This window comes from Epinephelus moara, chromosome 5 (assembly GCF_006386435.1).
Source record: "Epinephelus moara isolate mb chromosome 5, YSFRI_EMoa_1.0, whole genome shotgun sequence".
Taxonomy (NCBI): domain Eukaryota; kingdom Metazoa; phylum Chordata; class Actinopteri; order Perciformes; family Serranidae; genus Epinephelus; species Epinephelus moara.
The window spans coordinates 4,982,544-5,001,250 of record NC_065510.1 but is presented as its reverse complement, the minus strand read 5'-3'; the positions used below and the strand labels follow the sequence as shown (position 1 = coordinate 5,001,250).

General features: G+C 44.8%; 2 protein-coding genes across 2 annotated transcripts in view; one reads left to right on the top strand and one right to left on the bottom strand.

The window, feature by feature from the left end:
- Positions 1–7,829, top strand: part of aars2 (alanyl-tRNA synthetase 2, mitochondrial (putative)) — a 27,526-nt gene extending 19,697 nt beyond the window's left edge. Inside the window, exons 16-22 of the mRNA XM_050043459.1 lie at positions 773–876; positions 2,680–2,788; positions 5,122–5,247; positions 5,344–5,454; positions 6,827–6,910; positions 7,005–7,118; positions 7,215–7,829. Coding sequence (XP_049899416.1) covers positions 773–876; positions 2,680–2,788; positions 5,122–5,247; positions 5,344–5,454; positions 6,827–6,910; positions 7,005–7,118; positions 7,215–7,382 — 816 coding nt within the window. The 3' untranslated portion in view covers positions 7,383–7,829. The remainder of the gene's footprint in view (positions 1–772; positions 877–2,679; positions 2,789–5,121; positions 5,248–5,343; positions 5,455–6,826; positions 6,911–7,004; positions 7,119–7,214) is intronic.
- A 600-nt stretch (positions 7,830–8,429) lies between these two features.
- Positions 8,430–18,707, bottom strand: part of LOC126390582 (calpain-2 catalytic subunit-like) — a 31,308-nt gene continuing 21,030 nt past the window's right edge. The window contains exons 7-20 of the mRNA XM_050044958.1: positions 18,072–18,146; positions 17,820–17,980; positions 17,578–17,747; positions 15,831–15,842; positions 14,469–14,680; positions 14,176–14,212; positions 12,568–12,633; positions 12,393–12,450; positions 12,166–12,230; positions 11,799–11,867; positions 10,739–10,817; positions 10,475–10,591; positions 10,313–10,371; positions 8,430–9,932 (exon numbers count right to left, since the gene is read on the bottom strand). Coding sequence (XP_049900915.1) covers positions 9,909–9,932; positions 10,313–10,371; positions 10,475–10,591; positions 10,739–10,817; positions 11,799–11,867; positions 12,166–12,230; positions 12,393–12,450; positions 12,568–12,633; positions 14,176–14,212; positions 14,469–14,680; positions 15,831–15,842; positions 17,578–17,747; positions 17,820–17,980; positions 18,072–18,146 — 1,204 coding nt within the window. The 3' untranslated portion in view covers positions 8,430–9,908. The remainder of the gene's footprint in view (positions 9,933–10,312; positions 10,372–10,474; positions 10,592–10,738; positions 10,818–11,798; positions 11,868–12,165; positions 12,231–12,392; positions 12,451–12,567; positions 12,634–14,175; positions 14,213–14,468; positions 14,681–15,830; positions 15,843–17,577; positions 17,748–17,819; positions 17,981–18,071; positions 18,147–18,707) is intronic.

The window sequence follows — 18,707 nt, the reverse complement described above, 5'->3', positions numbered from 1 at the left end:
TGTCTCAGTCTCTCTGTCTCAGTCTCTCTGTCTCTGTCTCTCTGTCTCAGTCTCCCTGTCTCTCTGTCTCAGTCTCTCAGTCTCTGTGTCTCTGTCTCTCTGTCTCAGTCTCTCAGTCTCTGTGTCTCAGTCTCTCTGTGTCTCAGTCTCTCTGTCTCTGTCTCTCTGTCTCAGTCTCTCTTACTCTGTGTCTCAGTCTCTCTGTCTCAGTCTCCCTGTCTCTCTGTCTCAGTCTCTCAGTCTCTGTGTCTCTGTCTCTCTGTCTCAGTCTCTCTGTCTCTGTGTCTCTGTCTCTCTGTGTCTCTGTCTCTCTGTCTCAGTCTCTGTGTCTCTGTCTCTCTGTGTCTCTGTCTCTCTGTGTCTCTGTCTCTCTGTCTCAGTCTCTCAGTCTCTGTGTCTCAGTCTCTCTGTCTCAGTCTCTCTGTCTCTGTCTCTCTGTCTCAGTCTCCCTGTCTCTCTGTCTCAGTCTCTCAGTNTCTCAGTCTCTGTGTCTCTGTCTCAGTCTCAGTCTCTCTGTCTCTCTCTCTCTGTCTCTCTGTCTCAGTCTCTGTGTCTATGTCTGTCTCAGTCTCTGTCTCTCTATCTCTCTGTCTCTGTCTCTCAGTCTCTATGTCTCTGTCTCTCTGTCTCAGTCTCTCTGTCTCTCTATCTCTCTGTCTCTGTCTCTGTCTCTCAGTCTCTGTGTCTCTGTCTCTGTCTCTGTCTCAGTCTCTGTGTTTCTGTCTCTGTCTCTGTGTCTGCAGGTGTACTGACCATCTCTCTCTTCCTGCAGGTGTATCCAGACCCTGTTCGGGTAGTGTCTGTGGCGGTGCCGGTCTGTGACCTGGTGGATGATCAGGCCGACAGAGAGACGTCTGTGGAGCTCTGCTGCGGAACGTGAGACAGAAACACACCTGTTGACCTGTTACAGCCTTTAAACACAGAGATGGCGCCACAGAGCCGCTACGACTTCCTGTCCTCACATGTTTACACAGAACCAAACGACGGCTGCATCGTGTGGCTCCAGAGTGTGATGTCAGACAGCATGTTGAGTTCACAGAGTCAAAAGAGGCGTGACATGTAACACAACAGCGTCAGCCTCTAGTGTGACATATATCATACGTGTCAGCAGCTCTTTGTGAACAATAACAATGACATCACATAACAATGTGTCAATAACAATCATTTAGCGTCCCTGTTATATGGCAGCTGATCTTGTCTCTGCTCAGAGGTTAAAGAGCTCCTGTTAGCTGCTAACTGCTAACAGCTACTGTTCTTCGTCTTTGAGTTAGCTGCTAACTGCTAACAGCTACTGTTCTTCGTCTTTGAGTTAGCTGCTTCTCAGCTTTATTTATTCTCGAATGGACATTGAGGTTGCCCTCATTTTCAATGCCGTCGAGTTTACAAGCACATTAAAACAAAATAACACATACATGTAATACGAAAGAGAACAATGAAGAAAAAGAAGAAAGAATAAAAAATAATTTAAAGCAAATACAATTAGAAACACAATGTTCAGAAATTAAAGTCTTAAACTCTGCAAGAGAAGGAAATGTTTCCATCTTCTGAGTGTGTTGGAGGGTGTTCCATGAGCTCGGGGCATTATAGGAAAATGCAGTTTTACCAAGTTCAGTACAAGCTTGGGGAACTTTGAGGAGTAACAAATCAGATGAGCGGGTCATGTAAGTGCCAGAATTCCACTCCAATAGATTAGTGATGTAAGGTGGTAATCTGCCAAGAAGGGCTTTAATGATACATAAAAGCCAATGTCCCTTGCGCCTTTCTTCAAGAGAGGGCCAACCAACTTTTTCGTAGTGTTCACAATGCTAAAGCTGATAACTGCTAACAGCTACTCTTCTTCTTTGAGTTAGCTGCTAACTGCTAACAGCTGCTACTCTTCCTCTTTGAGTTAGCTGCAAACTGCTAACAGCTGCTGTTCTTCTCTGAGTTAGCTGGTAACAGCTTCTGTTCTTCTTTGAGTTTGCTGCTAACTGCTAACAGCTACTGTTCTTATTTGAGTTAGCTGCTAACTGCTAACAGCTGCTGTTCTTCTTCTTTGAGTTAGCTGCTAACTGCTAACAGCTGCTGCTCTTCTTCTTTGAGTTAGCTGCTAACTGCTAACAGCTGCTGTTCTTCTTCTCTGAGTTAGCTGCTAACAGCTCTTCTTCTTTGAGTTAGCTGCTAATGGCTAACAGCTTCTGCTCTTCTCCTTTGAGTTAGCTGCTAACAGCTGCTTATTAAATCTTTTGTGGTCGGTCACACACATAACACATCATCAAAATGTCTCACCTGTCCATGATCTCGTCTTGAGTTATGTCCTGTTTATACAGATGTTTCAGAGCTGTTACTACATCCGCTGTTGGCTTTGAAGTGAGACACCTCTGTCTCCTCACTCTGTGATTGGTTGTTTCATACAGAACGGTGAGGCAAAATAACAGCGTGGAATCACGCCTTCAAGAGACAGTGTTACAGAGGGTACTAACAGTGAGGCAGCTGTCGCTTAGCAACACATCCAACACAAAGCTGAGGCAACATTTCAGCAGGATGTTACACCATCATTGCTGTGCTGGTAAATAACCCGATTGTGTGTGTGTGTGTGTGTGTGTGTGTGTGTGTGTGTGTGTGTGTGTGTGTGTGTGTGTGTGTGCGTGCGTGCGTGCGTGTGCGCGCGTGCGTGCGTGCGTGCGTGCGTGTGCTCAGCCACCTGCTGCAGACTGGAGCCATCAAGGACCTAGTTATAGTTTCTGAGAGACAGCTGGTGAAAGGAATCAGTCGCATCATCGCTGTGACGGGACGCGAGGCGTCACTGGTCAGTAATAACGTGTGTAAACCATCCGTGTGTTCTCCAAGTCATCATGACATCACTGTCACCTGTGTGTCCAGCACAGACCTACCTCCAGTAGCCTGGTTAGCTTAGCTTAGCACAAAGACTGGAAGCAGGGGGAAACTGTTAGCATCAGTAACTCCTGATAACAGCTGTGAACTTTAATTTTCACACTGAGACAGTTTTTATTGATTGAAGACTTAACGTTTCTCTACAGGAATTATTTAACTTTCCATAACAATTTAAGATTGTTTCATTTCGTAACATATTATTTTATTAATAACGAGGGTGTTCCACAGGGATTTATTTTAGGGACGCAGCTTCTCTGTATTTTTGTTAATGATCGTCATGAGTCTGTCATTTTTGTTTCTGCAGATGAAAGTGTTTAATGGTCATTTATTTACACTAGATTTAATTTATTCTGATCAAACTAACACATTTCACCTTGTTCAAAAATGCTTCATAATTGATAATGTTTTTAATTAATAACTTTCATAAAATCGCAGTCCTGGGCGTCGGCCACAGCAGTGACTGAGCGCCATCCTGTTGTTCGAAGGCTGGAAAATAAATTTAAGTCATATTCAGAATAACATTAGCATCTAATGTTCCTGTATTTGGTTTGGTCCATTGGCTCCGTGATACCAAGTCGCTAACTGAGAGTTAATCAGCCGACGTTACGAAGCAATCGACAGCAGATCCATGTAAAGAAGCTACGTGACAGTTAGCCGGCTAACATTAGCTCAGGGAACATTAGCTCACTGGCTGCTCCTGCATCAGTCTGGCCTTGTAGAAAACACTTTGTATTGTTAGATTGTTTATTGTTGGATAAATCAGCACCAATGGTCATGTTTATTTTATTTTTTGGTTTGTACATGTAAATCTATCCAAAACCAAAAAAGTAAAACAGAAAAACAAAGAAATGAGTGAGGAGAGGTGGAGACGTCACAGACTGATACAAACAGACCTCCAGGAGAGAAGAGGACAGCAGAACTGAGCCAACACTGAACAGAAAAATACAAGAAGATAAACGACAACAGGAAGCGCGCTGAGCAGGCAGAGAAAAATATCTTTATATAAAAGTCAAGAAATAATGAGACATGACGAATTAAACTTTATAAAGTGTTCTCAGGATAACGAGCTCCTGACGATGTTGTTTTTCTTCTTAGTCTGAAACTTTTGTTCAGTTATTTAATTTTCCCTCCATGTCTGATTGTTGTTCTTTAACAGACAAACATTCAACTTTTCACATCCGTGTCCTGTCTTTTCTTTACATCTATGTGTAATTAAACTTTAGTGTGTGTTTAATGTGTTTAATCTGTGTTTAGTGTGTGTTTAACGTGTTTAATGTGTTTAACGTGTGTTTAATGTGTGTTCAGTGTGTGTTTAATGTGTTTAATCTGCGTTTAGTGTGTTCAGTGTGTGTTTAGTGTGTGTTTAATGTGTTTAACGTGTGTTTAACGTGTGTTTAACGTGTGTTTAATGTGTGTTTCAATCAATCAATCAATTTTATTTGTAAAGCCCAATATCACAAATCACAATTTGCCTCACAGGGCTTTACAGCATACGACATCCCTCTGTCCTTATGACCCTCGCAGCGGATAAGGAAAAACTCCCCAAAAAAAACCCTTTAATGTGTTTAGTGTGTGTTTAATGTGTGTTTGATGTGTTTAGTGTGTGTTTAATGTGTTTAGTGTGTGTTTAACGTGTTTAATGTGTTTAACGTGTGTTTAATGTGTGTTCAGTGTGTGTTTAACGTGTTTAATGTGTTTAACCTGTGTTTAACCTGTGTTTAACCTGTGTTTAATGTGTTTAACGTGTGTTTAATGTGTTCAGTGTGTGTTTAGTGCGTGTTCAGTGTGTGTTCAGTGTGTGTTTAGTGTGTGTTTAACGTGTTTAATGTGTTTAACCTGTGTTTAATGTGTTTAACGTGTGTTTAATGTGTGTTCAGTGTGTGTTCAGTGTGTGTTTAGTGTGTGTTTAACGTGTTTAACCTGTGTTTAATGTGTGTTGAACGTGTGTTTAATGTGTGTGTAATGTGTGTTTTTGTGTTTAGTGTGTGTTTAATGTGTGTTTTTGTGTTTAATGTGTGTTTAGTGTGTGTTTTTGTGTTTAATGTGTGTTTAGTGTGTGTTTTTGTGTTTAATGTGTGTTTAGTGTGTTTAATATGTGTTTAATGTGTTTAGTGTGTGTTTAATGTGTGTTTAATAGAGTATGTTGCTTCGTTGGCTAACAAACAGTATTGATGTTAACAAGCTAACGTTAGCTTAGCCAGCTGAAACCACAGTATCATGTTGTGGACTCTGTCATGTTGTCTTCAGGCTCGAGAGGACGGGCAGGTTTTGTCTCAGGATGTGGACTCTCTGTCCGCCAGAGTAGCAGGCTCCACCCCCTCCAGCCTTGACTCCGCTCAGTGCCTCGCCAAGGAGATCGGAGTCCTCTCTGATGTAAGTACCCATGGTGCATTGCAGCTGCTGCGAGGATGATAGAACATGTGGTGTGTGCCTCTTCAGTGCTGTTTGACCCTGGGCTTTGTCTGTCAGGCTGTGGATAACACCCCCATCCCTCAGTGGCAGCGCAGAGAGCTGCAGAGTCGACTCCGAGCTCTGCAGAGGACCAGTAACACCACCGTCAGGAAACTGGAGACCAGAGAGGTGACCACACACACCTGAGAAACGCTGTGACTCTCACACACAGTGGGAACACCTTCACACACTGAATAAGCGCATCAACCAATCACCTTGTGCGTTAACATTTTGAGGAGTGTAAACAACACGGAGGCGCTGAAGTACGAACCAAGATGGCAACGTTTACTTCTCTTGACAAAGGCAGCGCCTCCGTTCTTATCTTTTACCACTGAACAGGAAGTTGGAGGTGTCCCTGAGACAGAGCCGCTCCTTCACCTTAACATTACGTGGGCACTTAACCAAAAGGTGGAGACTTTCTGTCGTACCGCCCTCTTCCTGTTACTGAGACAAATATTTTCATTGGGGGTGCAGGTTTCGGTGGGGGGCTGGACACAGGGTGTTAGTTACTGGTCACCCTCATTATTTTGGTCTCAGATGGAGAATTGGCCGCTTGGCTGGACGCGCACACTTCCTCCTCGCTGCTACTAATCGGCGCCCTCAGCGTGGCGAGGCCTCGCTGTCAGGGAAAGCCCGTTAGTGATGTCACCTGACTATGTGGAACAAGAAGGAACGTCTAACGGTCCCTGGTGTCTATATCTGGATTACACATCGAGATCGAGTTGGGATCTGCCTCTAAACACGATGGGTGGGAATCATGATACGATGTCTTCACCATACGCTGAGTATTGTCATAAAATAAATATCGATTTATTACCTTTTATTCCAACTGCAGATTATTTCCCCAAAGGAAACGTTGTCAGTGTCAGTTTTACCTCCTGAGATAAAAGTTTAGGTCTCTTCATCTTTAATCATTTTTATTGCAGCAGAATGTGACGCAGAGCAGACAGACTGACCAACAGGGTCATGACACCTGCAGACACCTGCTCTAATTTGGAGGACGTGAGACAGTGTCTCCTGTCCTCTGTTGATTAAATTTAAATCTCTTTATAAAAAGTAATGTCTTCAAGACAAAGTCATCAACACTCTCCTGTATCTACACAAGAAAAAAAAGGACGACACAAAGTGAGTTAAACATTTAAAGTAGAAGAAGAAAAGGTGATTCAGAGTCAACGTCCAGGAAATAAACCCGCCTGAGTCTGTCTGGCCTCTTTATACGCTCTGTGTAGGACTGCCCCTCCCCTCACCTCCCTGCTCTGCTGACATCATCAGAGATTCCACTTACGTCACGCTCTCTGACATCATCAGAGAACACGCTTATGTCACACTCTCTGACATCATCAAACAACAGAGTGTAGGCAGGACGATCGTATGCGGATAGAAAGAATGATTCCATGGTATAAAACTGTTACAGGTGAGTTATTCTATCAGCAGGTGAGGATCTGTGTCGCTCCTCCATGTTTGCTGCTCTGAGTGTGTTTTCCCATCATGCTTTGCACAGGCTGCGGTGAGAGCTCAGGCGCTGCTGGAGAAGAACGGCAGGAAGGATCTGCAGGTGGACTTGGTGGAGACGAACTCTCTGTCGGTGAGATCATTCATCATCATGCATCTGTCTGGTAACAAACTGTAGTCTCATGACATCACTATGACATCACACCTGTCCTGCTGTTCCCTGTCAGATTGTGATGAAGACGGTGAATCAGCTGAGCGCCGCAGCTCCTCTCAGTCATGTGATGCTGCTCGCTCACCAGAGGCATTCTGGGAAGGTTCTGTGTGCCTGCCAGGTTCCCAAGGTAACAGTGACACACCTGACAGTGACACCACAGAGGGGGCGAGGCCTCGTTTAAAGCGTCTGATTGGCTGTCCTCTCTCTCTCTCTCTCTCCTCAGGATTCGCCCTCCCTCTTGGCCTCTGATTGGGCGGTGGCGGTATGTCATCACCTTGGGGGGAGCGCCGGGGGCTCCGCGCTGGTTGCCAAGGGAACAGGAAGCAGCAGTGACATCACTGAGGCTCTGAGGTGGGCAGAGGAGTTTGCTCGGCAGAAAATACAGCGATGAGGTCATAAAGCAAGAGATGACATCATCCTGCTGGAAGCTGAGAGGGTCAAGTACCTGCTGCACAGAGGGACTGTTTCCTGTTTGAACAGGAAGTCAGGGGGCAAGACGTGGGATTATTATAGACGTCTGTTTGGGAGCAAAGGGTGTGGCCTGGTTGGTAGGCGGGGCTTCTCTTTGCTGCTGTCAGCCAATCAGAGTTTTCAAATAATTTCACAATATTTATAATTCATCATAGAAACATTTAGCATGATTCTACGTCCTGTGACATGCTATCAGTGCACCCCAGTAAAGGTACAGGTGACTGTAAGCCCCGCCCACAGCTGCAGTCAGGTCCTTCTTATTGGACAATACAGTCAGGTGTGAAGGTTTATTATTTATACCTGACAATATTTTATAAATCTGAACTTTGCATTTCTTTGTTTCACAATAAATCACTGCTCAAACTGATTCACTCATTTATTGTCTTGATTATTGAAGCATTAATAACATGTTTATAACAGTGTACACAGGTGGTTATTAAGGTGTTATTAACACGTTTATAACAGTGTACACAGGTGGTTATTAAGGTGTTATTAACACGTTTATAACAGGGCACACAGGTGGTTATTAAGGCGTTAATAACATGTTTATAACAGGGCACAAAGGTGGTTATTAAGGCGTTAATAACATGTTTATAACGGCACAAAGGTGGTTATTAAGGTGTTAGTAACACGTTTATAACAGGGCACACAGGTGGTTATTAAGGTGTTATTAACAGGTTTATAACAGTGCACACAGGTGGTTATTAAGGCGTTAATAACACGTTAATAACAGGGCACACAGGTGGTTATTAAGGTGTTATTAACACGTTTATAACTGCACACAGGTGGTTATTAAGGCGTTAATAACATGTTTATAACAGGGCACAAAGATGGTTATTAAGGCGTTAATAACATGTTTATAACGGCACAAAGGTGGTTATTAAGGTGTTAGTAACACGTTTATAACAGGGCACACAGGTGGTTATTAAGGTGACGTTTATAACAGGGCACACAGGTGGTTATTAAGGTGTTATTAACACGTTTATAACAGTGCACACAAGTGGTTATTAAGGTGTTATTAACACGTTTATAACAGTGCACACAGGTGGTTATTAAGGTGTTATTAACACGTTTATAACTGCACACAGGTGGTTATTAAGGCGTTAATAACATGTTTATAACAGGGCACAAAGGTGGTTATTAAGGTGTTAGTAACATGTTTATAACGGTGCACACAGGTGGTTATTAAGGCGTTAATAACACGTTTATAACAGGCACACAGGTGGTTATTAAGGTGTTATTAACACGTTTATAACTGCACACAGGTGTTATTAAGGCGTTAACATGTTTATAACAGGGCACACAGGTGGTTATTAAGGCGTTATTAACACATTTATAACAGTGCACACAGGTGGTTATTAAGGCGTTATTAACACGTTTATAACAGTGCACACAGGTGGTTATTAAGGCGTTATTAACACATTTATAACAGTGCACACAGGTGTTATTAAGGCGTTATTAACACGTTTATAACAGTGCACACAGGTGGTTATTAAGGTGTTATTAACACGTGTATAACTGCACACAGGTGTTATTAAGGCGTTAATAACACGTTTATAACAGGGCACACAGGTGGTTATTAAGGCGTTAATAACATGTTTAGAACAGGGCACATAGGTGGTTATTAAGGCATTAATAACGTGTTTATAACAGTGCACACAGGTGTTATTAAGGCATTAATAACATGTTTATAACAGTGCACACAGGTGGTTATTAAGGCATTAATAACATGTTTATAACAGTGCACACAGGTGGTTATTAAGGCATTAATAATATGTTTATAACAGGGCACACAGGTGGTTATTAAGGTATTAATAACACGTTTTTAACAGGGCACACAGGTGGTTATTAAGGCGTTAATAACATGTTTATAACAGGGCACACAGGTGTTATTAAGGCATTATTAACACATTTATAACAGTGCACACAGGTGTTATTAAGGCATTAATAACACGTTTATAACAGGGCACACAGGTGGTTATTAAGGCATTAATAACATGTTTATAACAGTGCACACAGGTGTTATTAAGGCATTAATAACATGTTTATAACAGTGCACACAGGTGTTATTAAGGCATCCGGTGTGAAGCAGCTTCTCTAGCAAACACAAAACAATAAATGACCTAATGATGAAGTATAGAAACAATCTGCTGGACCAATCAGAACACATCTAACCATAAATAGAAGCAATCCCAACATGTAATAACTGATGAATAACAGAACATAATGTAGTTGTTTATTAATGTCTGCTTTGAGAATTAACAGCTGTGTAAACACTAATAAACATGTGATTATAACATGTTAATGAAGTAATAAGAAATGACCAGTTTGTCTCTGTGTCTTTAACATCCCTCTCCCTCGTGATTACTGTAGAATATATGAACCAGACTCCAGTGTTTCAGCTCCAGTCTGGGATCAGGTCCGGGATCAGCCTGGTCCTGGTTCCTCAGAGCAGAGACACGTTCAGCCACTGGAGGAGAACCACATCAGACTCATGTTAAATCATCTCTTGGTGCAAACTCTGTGTGTGTGTGTTTTATGTCCAAATCTGATTCTTTTTGTTTTTCAGGTAATCAAACTCCTCCCCTATAGTTTCCCTCTTAATCTCTGGCACCTGCTGGGAGGTCTTTAAAAGCCCAAACAAGCTCCACCCACTCTCTCTCTTCCACCATGCAGCCTTGGCCAGCTGCATTGTCACCAGCCTCCATTTTCAGCTTTTGGTTATCCTTTGTTTCCTTTTGTGCAATAAATGTTACTTTAATTGCTACACACGTTGTCTGACTCCTCTATGTTGCTGTCTAAGAGCCGGGGTCGTAACAGTGTGTGTGAGCGAGAGAGAGAGAAACGTACCTCCAACAGGCTGAGCTGAATGTTTCCTGAGTCATCTTTGTTCAAAGTGTCAAACAAGTCTGAGGAGAGGAAACAACATCATCATCATCATCATCATCATCATCATGAGTTAGAGTGGATCCTGTGAGGATAGTGTGGTTTGTGAGGACAGTGGGGACTTACTGAACATGTTCTCCAGACGAACCAAACAGCTGACGAAGTTGTCGAAGTCGATGGTGAGATCTGGTTCACTGTAACGAGCCACCAGGACCTGATGGAGCGGGTTGTTGAGACTGAAACCTGGAAGACACAGAGACACAGGTCAGAGGACACAGACACACAGAGACAGACAGACAGACGAAGCGCCTCTGTGATTAAGAAATGTCCTGATGAAGAAAAGTGTCTTTGAGGAAACAACAGAAAGTGTTTTATTTTGAAAGGGTTTACCTGCTTCCTCCACAGCCGTCCTCATCTCAGCTGAGCTCATTGTCCCCGTATTGTCCACGTCCTTTTCTCTGTAAATTTTCTGTCACACAGAGACACAGTTAGAGCTCATGTGTCAAAGACACTTAACAGGAAGTAACAGGACACTAGCAGCCAATAGCTGCTGGTCTGTTCGTCTGACCCATCCTCATGAAGGCTGTGTCTTAAGAAGGCCTCAAGAAATTTCACTCAATTTGGCACAAATGTTCTCTTGGAACCAGCGGGGGACTGATTAGAGTTTGGTGGTCAAAGGTCAAAGGTCACTGTGACATCATAATGATTTAACGTCATGTCTCAGGAGCAGAAGGGGAGACATTTGGTCTGATCTTTACACTGCTGATTAGCTCTGTAACAAAACGTCCCAACTAAAAATATCAGTATCAATGTCCGAATCATTCCACAGCTTCACCTTGATGTCTGCTGTGGGCGGAGTCAGCAACAAGACAGATTTTACACTCTAAAAGTTGAAGTGTACAATGTTCTTCACCTTTCTGTCACACAGTGAGTTCTAACAGGGAAATAAAGCTGTAATATGGCTCTCTCTCTCTTCACTGACAACACCAGTGATGAACATGAGCTGCTGGTCAGTGGGTGTGTCTGTGTCACTGGGAGACTCTGGTGTTTTACAGGCCTCATTCAGATTCACCAAAGTCTCCCAGTGACACATACAGTCTGGCTGTGAAGAGAGCAGAGATGGGGAGCTGTTAACAGCTTCCCAGTCTGAACAGGCTGTCTGACAGAAAGGTGAAGGGGTGAAAACACTCTCAGTGTATCGTACACTTTACCTGATACTGATATCTTAGGTGTGTAAAATCTGTCTTGTTGCTGACTCCGCCCACAGCAGGACGTCACTGAGCGTCAGTGTCAGACTCCACCTGCTGACTGACGCCTGCTGTAGGTAAAACACACAAACACACACACACACACACACACACACACACACACAAAAGACACACACACACACACACACACACACACACACACAAAAGAGGACCTGAGACCAGGTTCTGGATCTGAGACTCACCAGGTAGTTCTCGATTTTGGTCCACAGCACTTTGAACTCCACCACACCCAGTTTACCGCTGCCATCCTTCTGCAGCCCCCGTTCAGGAAGTGACACTGACGTTCACGCTTGTATTATTTTACCCATCAGCCACTGCGGCAGAAAAGAACTACTTCTCTGGTTCCTGCTGTCTGAACAAGTTCTCACCTGAACCACAAACTCACGTTTATTAACACTGGAACTGACAAATATTTTCATTAATCTGTTGATTATTTTCTCTTTGAATCATTTGATGATGTCAGAGTTTATTTTAATGATTTCTTTAACGAAGACGTAACAAGCATCTGGTTTAGATTATTTGTCAACTTCATCTGTGATGGAAGGATACGTCCAGCATGTTGATCATGTTACGACACGTCGTGAGGCAGAAGCCGCTCGTCTGGATGTCTTGACCTGTCAGAGAAAGACAGGTGAGCACTGTTCACACCTGCTGATACACCCGAGCACTGTTCACACCTGCTGATACACCTGAGCTCTATTCACACCTGCTGATACACCTGAGCACTGTTCACACCTGCTGATACACCTGAGGCTGCAGGTTAAAAAGTGTCTCACGTTTGGTCACCACTTTGTTGAGGATCCTCTGCAGTTCGAAGGCTGAGATCTCACAGTCCTGCAGCACAGAGACGTTTCAGCGTCAGATCTTCTGGGTTCATTCACACTGTGTGTGATTCGTATGATGTGTGTGTGTGTGTGTGTGTGTGTGTGTGTGTGTGTGTGAGAGGCTCACCCCTCCTGCCAGCTGTCCAAACAGACTTCTGAAGCGACTGTCCACATCTCCCTCATCGATCTCGATCTGAAACAAGTTGACACACCACAAATTAAAGGAGCTATATGTAAGAAATCTAAAGCAAATAGTCATAAAATCCTCCTAATATGTCACAGAGACTAAGGAATAATGTTCATATAACATACTGATCTCACCGACAACAATAGTACAGCCAGAATATTCGCATTTAAAAAAAAATTTACAGTCTGCAAATCATGTTTATGTTTTGAATTTGTGTTTTGGCCTGTTGCGCCACCCACCGCCGTCTACCAGTCACTCAGTCAGTAGAGTCTCAGCATCAGTTACAGATACGACTGAGCTACAGCAGCACGGCAAGCAGCATTAGTGTCCCGGTACATAGCATTAGCAGCCGGCTCCTCCTCAGCTGTATCCTGGCAGCAGCGTTAGCAGCAGAGAAGCCGGACTTGCTCGAACGGTCCGCTGGAAAACCTAAGATCAAGGACACGGTGACGTAGCCCTGCCACGGCAGCCGCCCGTGGGAGAACAAATCAGTCTCCAGCGTGCCGCTGTCCAGCAACCTCGAATCTGTAGGGGAGGGGGGGCGGACACGACTTGCGGCAGTACTTTGATTTTGAGTACAGTAACCGTTTTGGCCACATTCTTACATACAGCTCCTTTATTTACAAACATAGGTACAGACACATGACGACAAGATCATCAGATCAAAGATCATCCATTAACAGCAGATTATGATCTCTGGTGACATGTGTCCCCCTCAGTCCACGGCGTCCACGCAGCTTTTTTTCTGGTCACCAGTGTCTTTTTTTTCAGTTGAGCAGAGAGCACATGGGAAAACGCGTCCACCCAACTTCTTCTTCTTTTTTTTTTTTCAGAGCGCTTCGGCTTTTTTGTGCGAACGCTCCAAGCGCTTCTTGTAGAAAATCTCTGAACTTTTCAGAAAGGAGCCGGTGATGTCACTGCGTCTTCATTGGACACCTTATTAGGCGGCTCACCTTTACAAACTGACAGCGGACGCCTCGTCAGGCTTTGTCCTTTAATTAACTGACAGATTGAAAATAAAGCTCTCTGTTAGCGAAGCTCGGTTGCTTATCTCGCCCTCTGTTAGTTCTCCAACCCTCGCTGCCACACCGTCACCGACAACAATTCAAAAGTCTTCCATGACTTTTCAAGGACCCATAATTCTTTTCCTTGCCCCACTTGTCAGACCTTTTTCAAACATATCAAACTATTCAAACTTAATTTAATCGAGCCGGCACACATGGAGGGAGAGACAGAACGCCAGGAATAACACAGAGGAAAGAACGTGATCATAAACAAAACATCACACACGTATTTGAGTAACGTTACGTTGACAGCTACAGAAACTAAATTGGATGTTGTGTTACAGCAAATGGAACATTAGTGTTTGTGGAGGACAACTGTAACAGTTTCACCACACAAAACAACATTCCAGGACTTTTCAAGGCCTGGAATGTTGTTTTGTGTAGTGAAACTGTTAGAATGTGATCTTTCCAGCTTTTCCATGACAGTTGGACCCCTGTCCAACCAGCAACACGTTTGTTAGTCAGACCCCCCATCAAATCTCACCTTCTCCACTCGGCACTCGATGGGGTCGTCCAGCTCTCTGCAGGAAATCAAACGTGAGACATCAAACTCATTTATTATTCAAAAATTTAAGGTCATTGTTTTGTATCAGTTTCCAGTTTATAAAATCTAAATAAGCAGAAATCAAATGAGCTGCTGCAGAGTTCTAACAAAAGAACTCAGACCACGTTAATGACTCTGCAGTTCCACTGACATCCACCAGAGGCTGCTGCTGTGACTCAGACACATCTGACCTGTGGACGTTTTCAGTGTCTCACGGTTTCAATCAAACTTACTGGAAGTCGGCCTGTTTCTCTGAGAAGACTCGCACACAGAAGTCTCCGTTCTTCTGTGGCTCGAAGGTGGACGGGACGATTATATACTCGCCAGGCGGCAAAACGAAGCGGCTGGACACTTCTCTCAGGTTGATGAAGGTTTCAGAACGAGCGGCGGAGGCGTGACGCAGGAAGAAGTTTCTGTTCAGGTGGATGTTCCTCTGACCACAGAACTGTAGGGAGACAGCAGGCGAGACATCAGAGACAGCAGGTGAGACATCAGAGACAGCAGGTGAGACATCAGAGACAGCAGGCGAGACATCAGAGACAGCAGGTGAGACATCAGAGACAGCAGGTGAGACATCAGAGACAGCAGGCGAGACATAAGAGACAACAGTTGAGACATCAGAGACAACAGTTAAAACATCAGAGACAACAGTTGAGACATCAGAAACAGCAGGCGAGACATCAGAGACAACAGATGAGACAGAGTCAAAAGATGAGACAGAAACAGCAGGCGAGACATCAGAGACAACAGATGAGACAGAGGAAATAGATGAGACAGAGACAACAGGTGAGACATCAAAGACACCAAGCGAGACATCAGAGACAACAGGTGAGACAGCAGATAAGACAGTTGAGACATCAGAGACAGCAGGCAAGACATCAGACAGCAGGCGAGACATCAGAGACACCAGGTGAGACAGCAGATAAGACACTTGAGACATCAGAGACAGCAGGCAAGACATCAGACAGCAGGTGAGACATCAAAGACACCAAGCTAGACATCAGAGACAACAGGTGAGACAGCAGATAAGACAGTTGAGACATCAGACAGCAGGCGAGACATCAGAGACACCAGGTGAGACAGCAGATAAGACAGTTGAGACATCAGAGACAGCAGGCAAGACATCAGACAGCAGGTGAGACATCAAAGACACCAAGCGAGACATCAGAGACAACAGGTGAGACAGCAGATAAGACAGTTGAGACATCAGAGACAGCAGGCAAGACATCAGACAGCAGGCAAGACATCAGAGACACCAGGCAAGACATCAGAGACATCAGAGACACCAGGCGAGACATCAGAGACAACAGGTGAGACATCAGAGACAACAGGTGAGACATCAGAGACAGCAGGCAAGACATCAGAGACATCAGAGACACCAGGCGAGACATCAGAGACAACATGCGAGACATCAGAGACAACAGAGGAGACAGTAGATAAGACAGAGACAACAGGCGAGACATCAGAGACAACAGGGGAGACAGTAGATAAGACAGAGACAACAGGCGAGACAGTAAATCATCAGACTGGATGTGTTGCAGCTAAAGGTGTAAAATGTTGAGCAGCAGGAAGTGAGCAGCTGATCTCCTTCGTACCTCATCAGGAACCTGGAACAGAAGAAAGAAGAAAAGTAAACAAACCTTCACTCCGTCAGAAGTTCTACTGTCTGAAATCCTGACGACACAAACATGTTGTTGTCTGAGACAACTCGAACACGACCTAACGGATCAAACTCTGATAAACAGAACAACCTGAGATCCTGTGACCTCACAGCTTAGAGCCACTCCCGTGGACCAACTGTACTGACCACGTTTCCCAGGGACAGCGCTGGACACATGGTAGCCGAACCCATGGATGTAAAAATCGACCTGGATACAGCGCCAGAGGAGGGACCACATTCATTCCTATGAAGGTTGCTCAGTGGTGCATGAAGCCAAACCCGTTGAACTGCCGGTATTAAATAACCTGGATCCTCCACATCATCAGGCCCATAGAGCAGAGGTACTATAGACCTCACCAGCCTGTTTAGTGCTCAGCTAACCTGAATGGGGATAAATGACCCGATCGTTCAACTCTTCTAGTGTTTCCAAATGTTACCGCACCAAATGGATCAAATCCTGACAGTGAAAAAAGCAATTTCTCAGATGTATCCGCTTATTTACAGACGTATCTTTCACATTGTAAGTCAAGGGGAAAAATTCTTTTCAGGCTCAGTGGCATCAGGTGACAGTGTGATGTCACTGTTTGGCCACCATGAAAATGCCTGACACTTCCTGGGGACCTGCCCAAACCATGCAACGACAACTTCCTGGTCCGTCACATGATGCCATAGGGCCGAAAAGACAGAGACAGAGACTTTTGTAAATCATCCATCCATCTAATTTTCTCTTATTCTGGGTCAGGTCTCGGGGGCAGCAGGCTGAGTAAAGCACCCCAGATGTCCCTCTCCTCATCAACACTTCCCAGCTCCTCCTGCAGGACCCCGAGGTGTTCCCAGACCAGATGAGATCTATAATCCCTCCAGTGTGTTCTGGGTCTGCCCCGGGGCCTCCTACCAGCTGGACCAGGAGGATCCTGATCAGATGTTGAACCACCTCAACATGAAGGAGCAGCGGCTCTACTCCGAGCTCCCTCCAGATGTCTGACTCCTCCCCCTATCTCTAAGGCTGAGCCCAGACACCCTACAGAGGAAACTCATTTCAGACGCTTGTATCTGTGACCTCATTCTTTCAGTCACTACCCAGAGCTCATGACCATAGGTGAGGGTTGGGACGGAGATGGACCAGGAAATCAAAACCTTCGCCCTCCAGCTCAACTCCCTCTGAACCACGACAGTCCAGCACAGCGCCCACATCACCGCTCCATTCTACCCTTACTCGTGAACAAGACCCCGAGATACTTGAACTCCTTCTCTTGGGGCAGTAACTCTGTCCCAACCCAGAGGGAACAATCCACCATTCTCCAGCAGAGAACCATGACCTCAGACTGGGAGGAGCTGACTCTGCAATCTGCCCCAGGTCATGCTGGAGGTCACGGTGTGATGAAAGAACAGAGATGCAATTCTGAGGTCTCCAAACCAGACTCATTCCTCCCCCCAGCTGACCCTTGAGATCCTGTGCATGAATATCACAAGCAGGATCGGAGACATTGACAGCCCTGGCGAAGGAACAACACCCACTGAGAACCTGTCTGGTCAGGTTCAGATGCCTCCTAGCAAGGAACCTGATACCCTGGAGTTAAACGTCAACAATTTGTCTGGGAGGCAGATTTGAGCCGTCGTAACCACAGCGTAAACAGTCGGGACGAAACAGAGACAAAACGTACAACAAGTCGCTGTCTCACCTCATAGATGGCGAATCCAACCGTTTGCATGTCCTCTCCCATCTTCCTCATACGTCTGCGGTTCTTCTGGATCAGACCGACCACTAAGCTGCAGCCTTCCTCTCCGTCGTCCGGGTCATCGTCCTCCTCATCAAGCCTGATCACAAACTGAGGGTTCGTCCAAAATGTGTCTGCCGTTTGGAAAGAAAAGGTCAAAAACTCGAGTGAACACCACCTGCTCTCTGCCTGACAGGATCACTCACTGGGATAGTTCCTGCAGCCTCCAGCGGTGGATCCTGTCCTCCAGCTGCCGTCGAACTTGGACAGAGCCCACTTAGAGATGGAGTCATCGCTCAGGGCGTCGGGCGTCAGGTTACAGATCTCCAGCCGGGAGTAATGTCTCAGGAATTCATTGAAAGACATCCTGGAAGACACAGCAGAGGGATTCACTTGACATACACACACAGGATGTGATGATGAAGTTCAGGTAGTTTGGAGTTAAAACAACATTTTACCAGAACTCTCCGTCCTCTGAGCGATGACTCAGACGCTCTCTGTCCTCATCGCTGATGTAACGCCACTCAGACGAGCTGTCAGAGCAGGAAACGGTTTCGTTAACTTCACCGAACATAAATTTAAACGCACAGGTGAGTCTGATTAAACATCATCATCACTACACAGGTGAGTCTGATCAAACATCATCATCATCATCACTACACAGGTGTATGTCGGGACGGTCACAGTAAAACGTGATATTTGGTCACATGACACAGATGGACCTCCCTCTGACTGTCAGCTGAGCTCAGCGTCAGTGAGTCAATCAATCAATTCAATTTTATTTATAAAGCCCAATATCACAAATCACAATTTGCCTCACAGGGCTTTACAGCATACGACATCCCTCTGTCCTTATGACCCTCACAGCTGATCAGAAAAAACTCCCCAAAAAACCCCTTTAACAGGGAAAAACAATCAGGAAGAGCAACTGAGGAGGGATCCCTCTTCCAGGACGGACAGACGTGCAATAGATGTCGTACAGAACAGATCAGCATAATAAATTAACAGTAATCTGTATGACACAATGAGACAGAGAGAGAGAGAGAGAGAGAGAGAGAGAGAGAGAGAGAGAGAGAGAGACAGGTAATGACAGA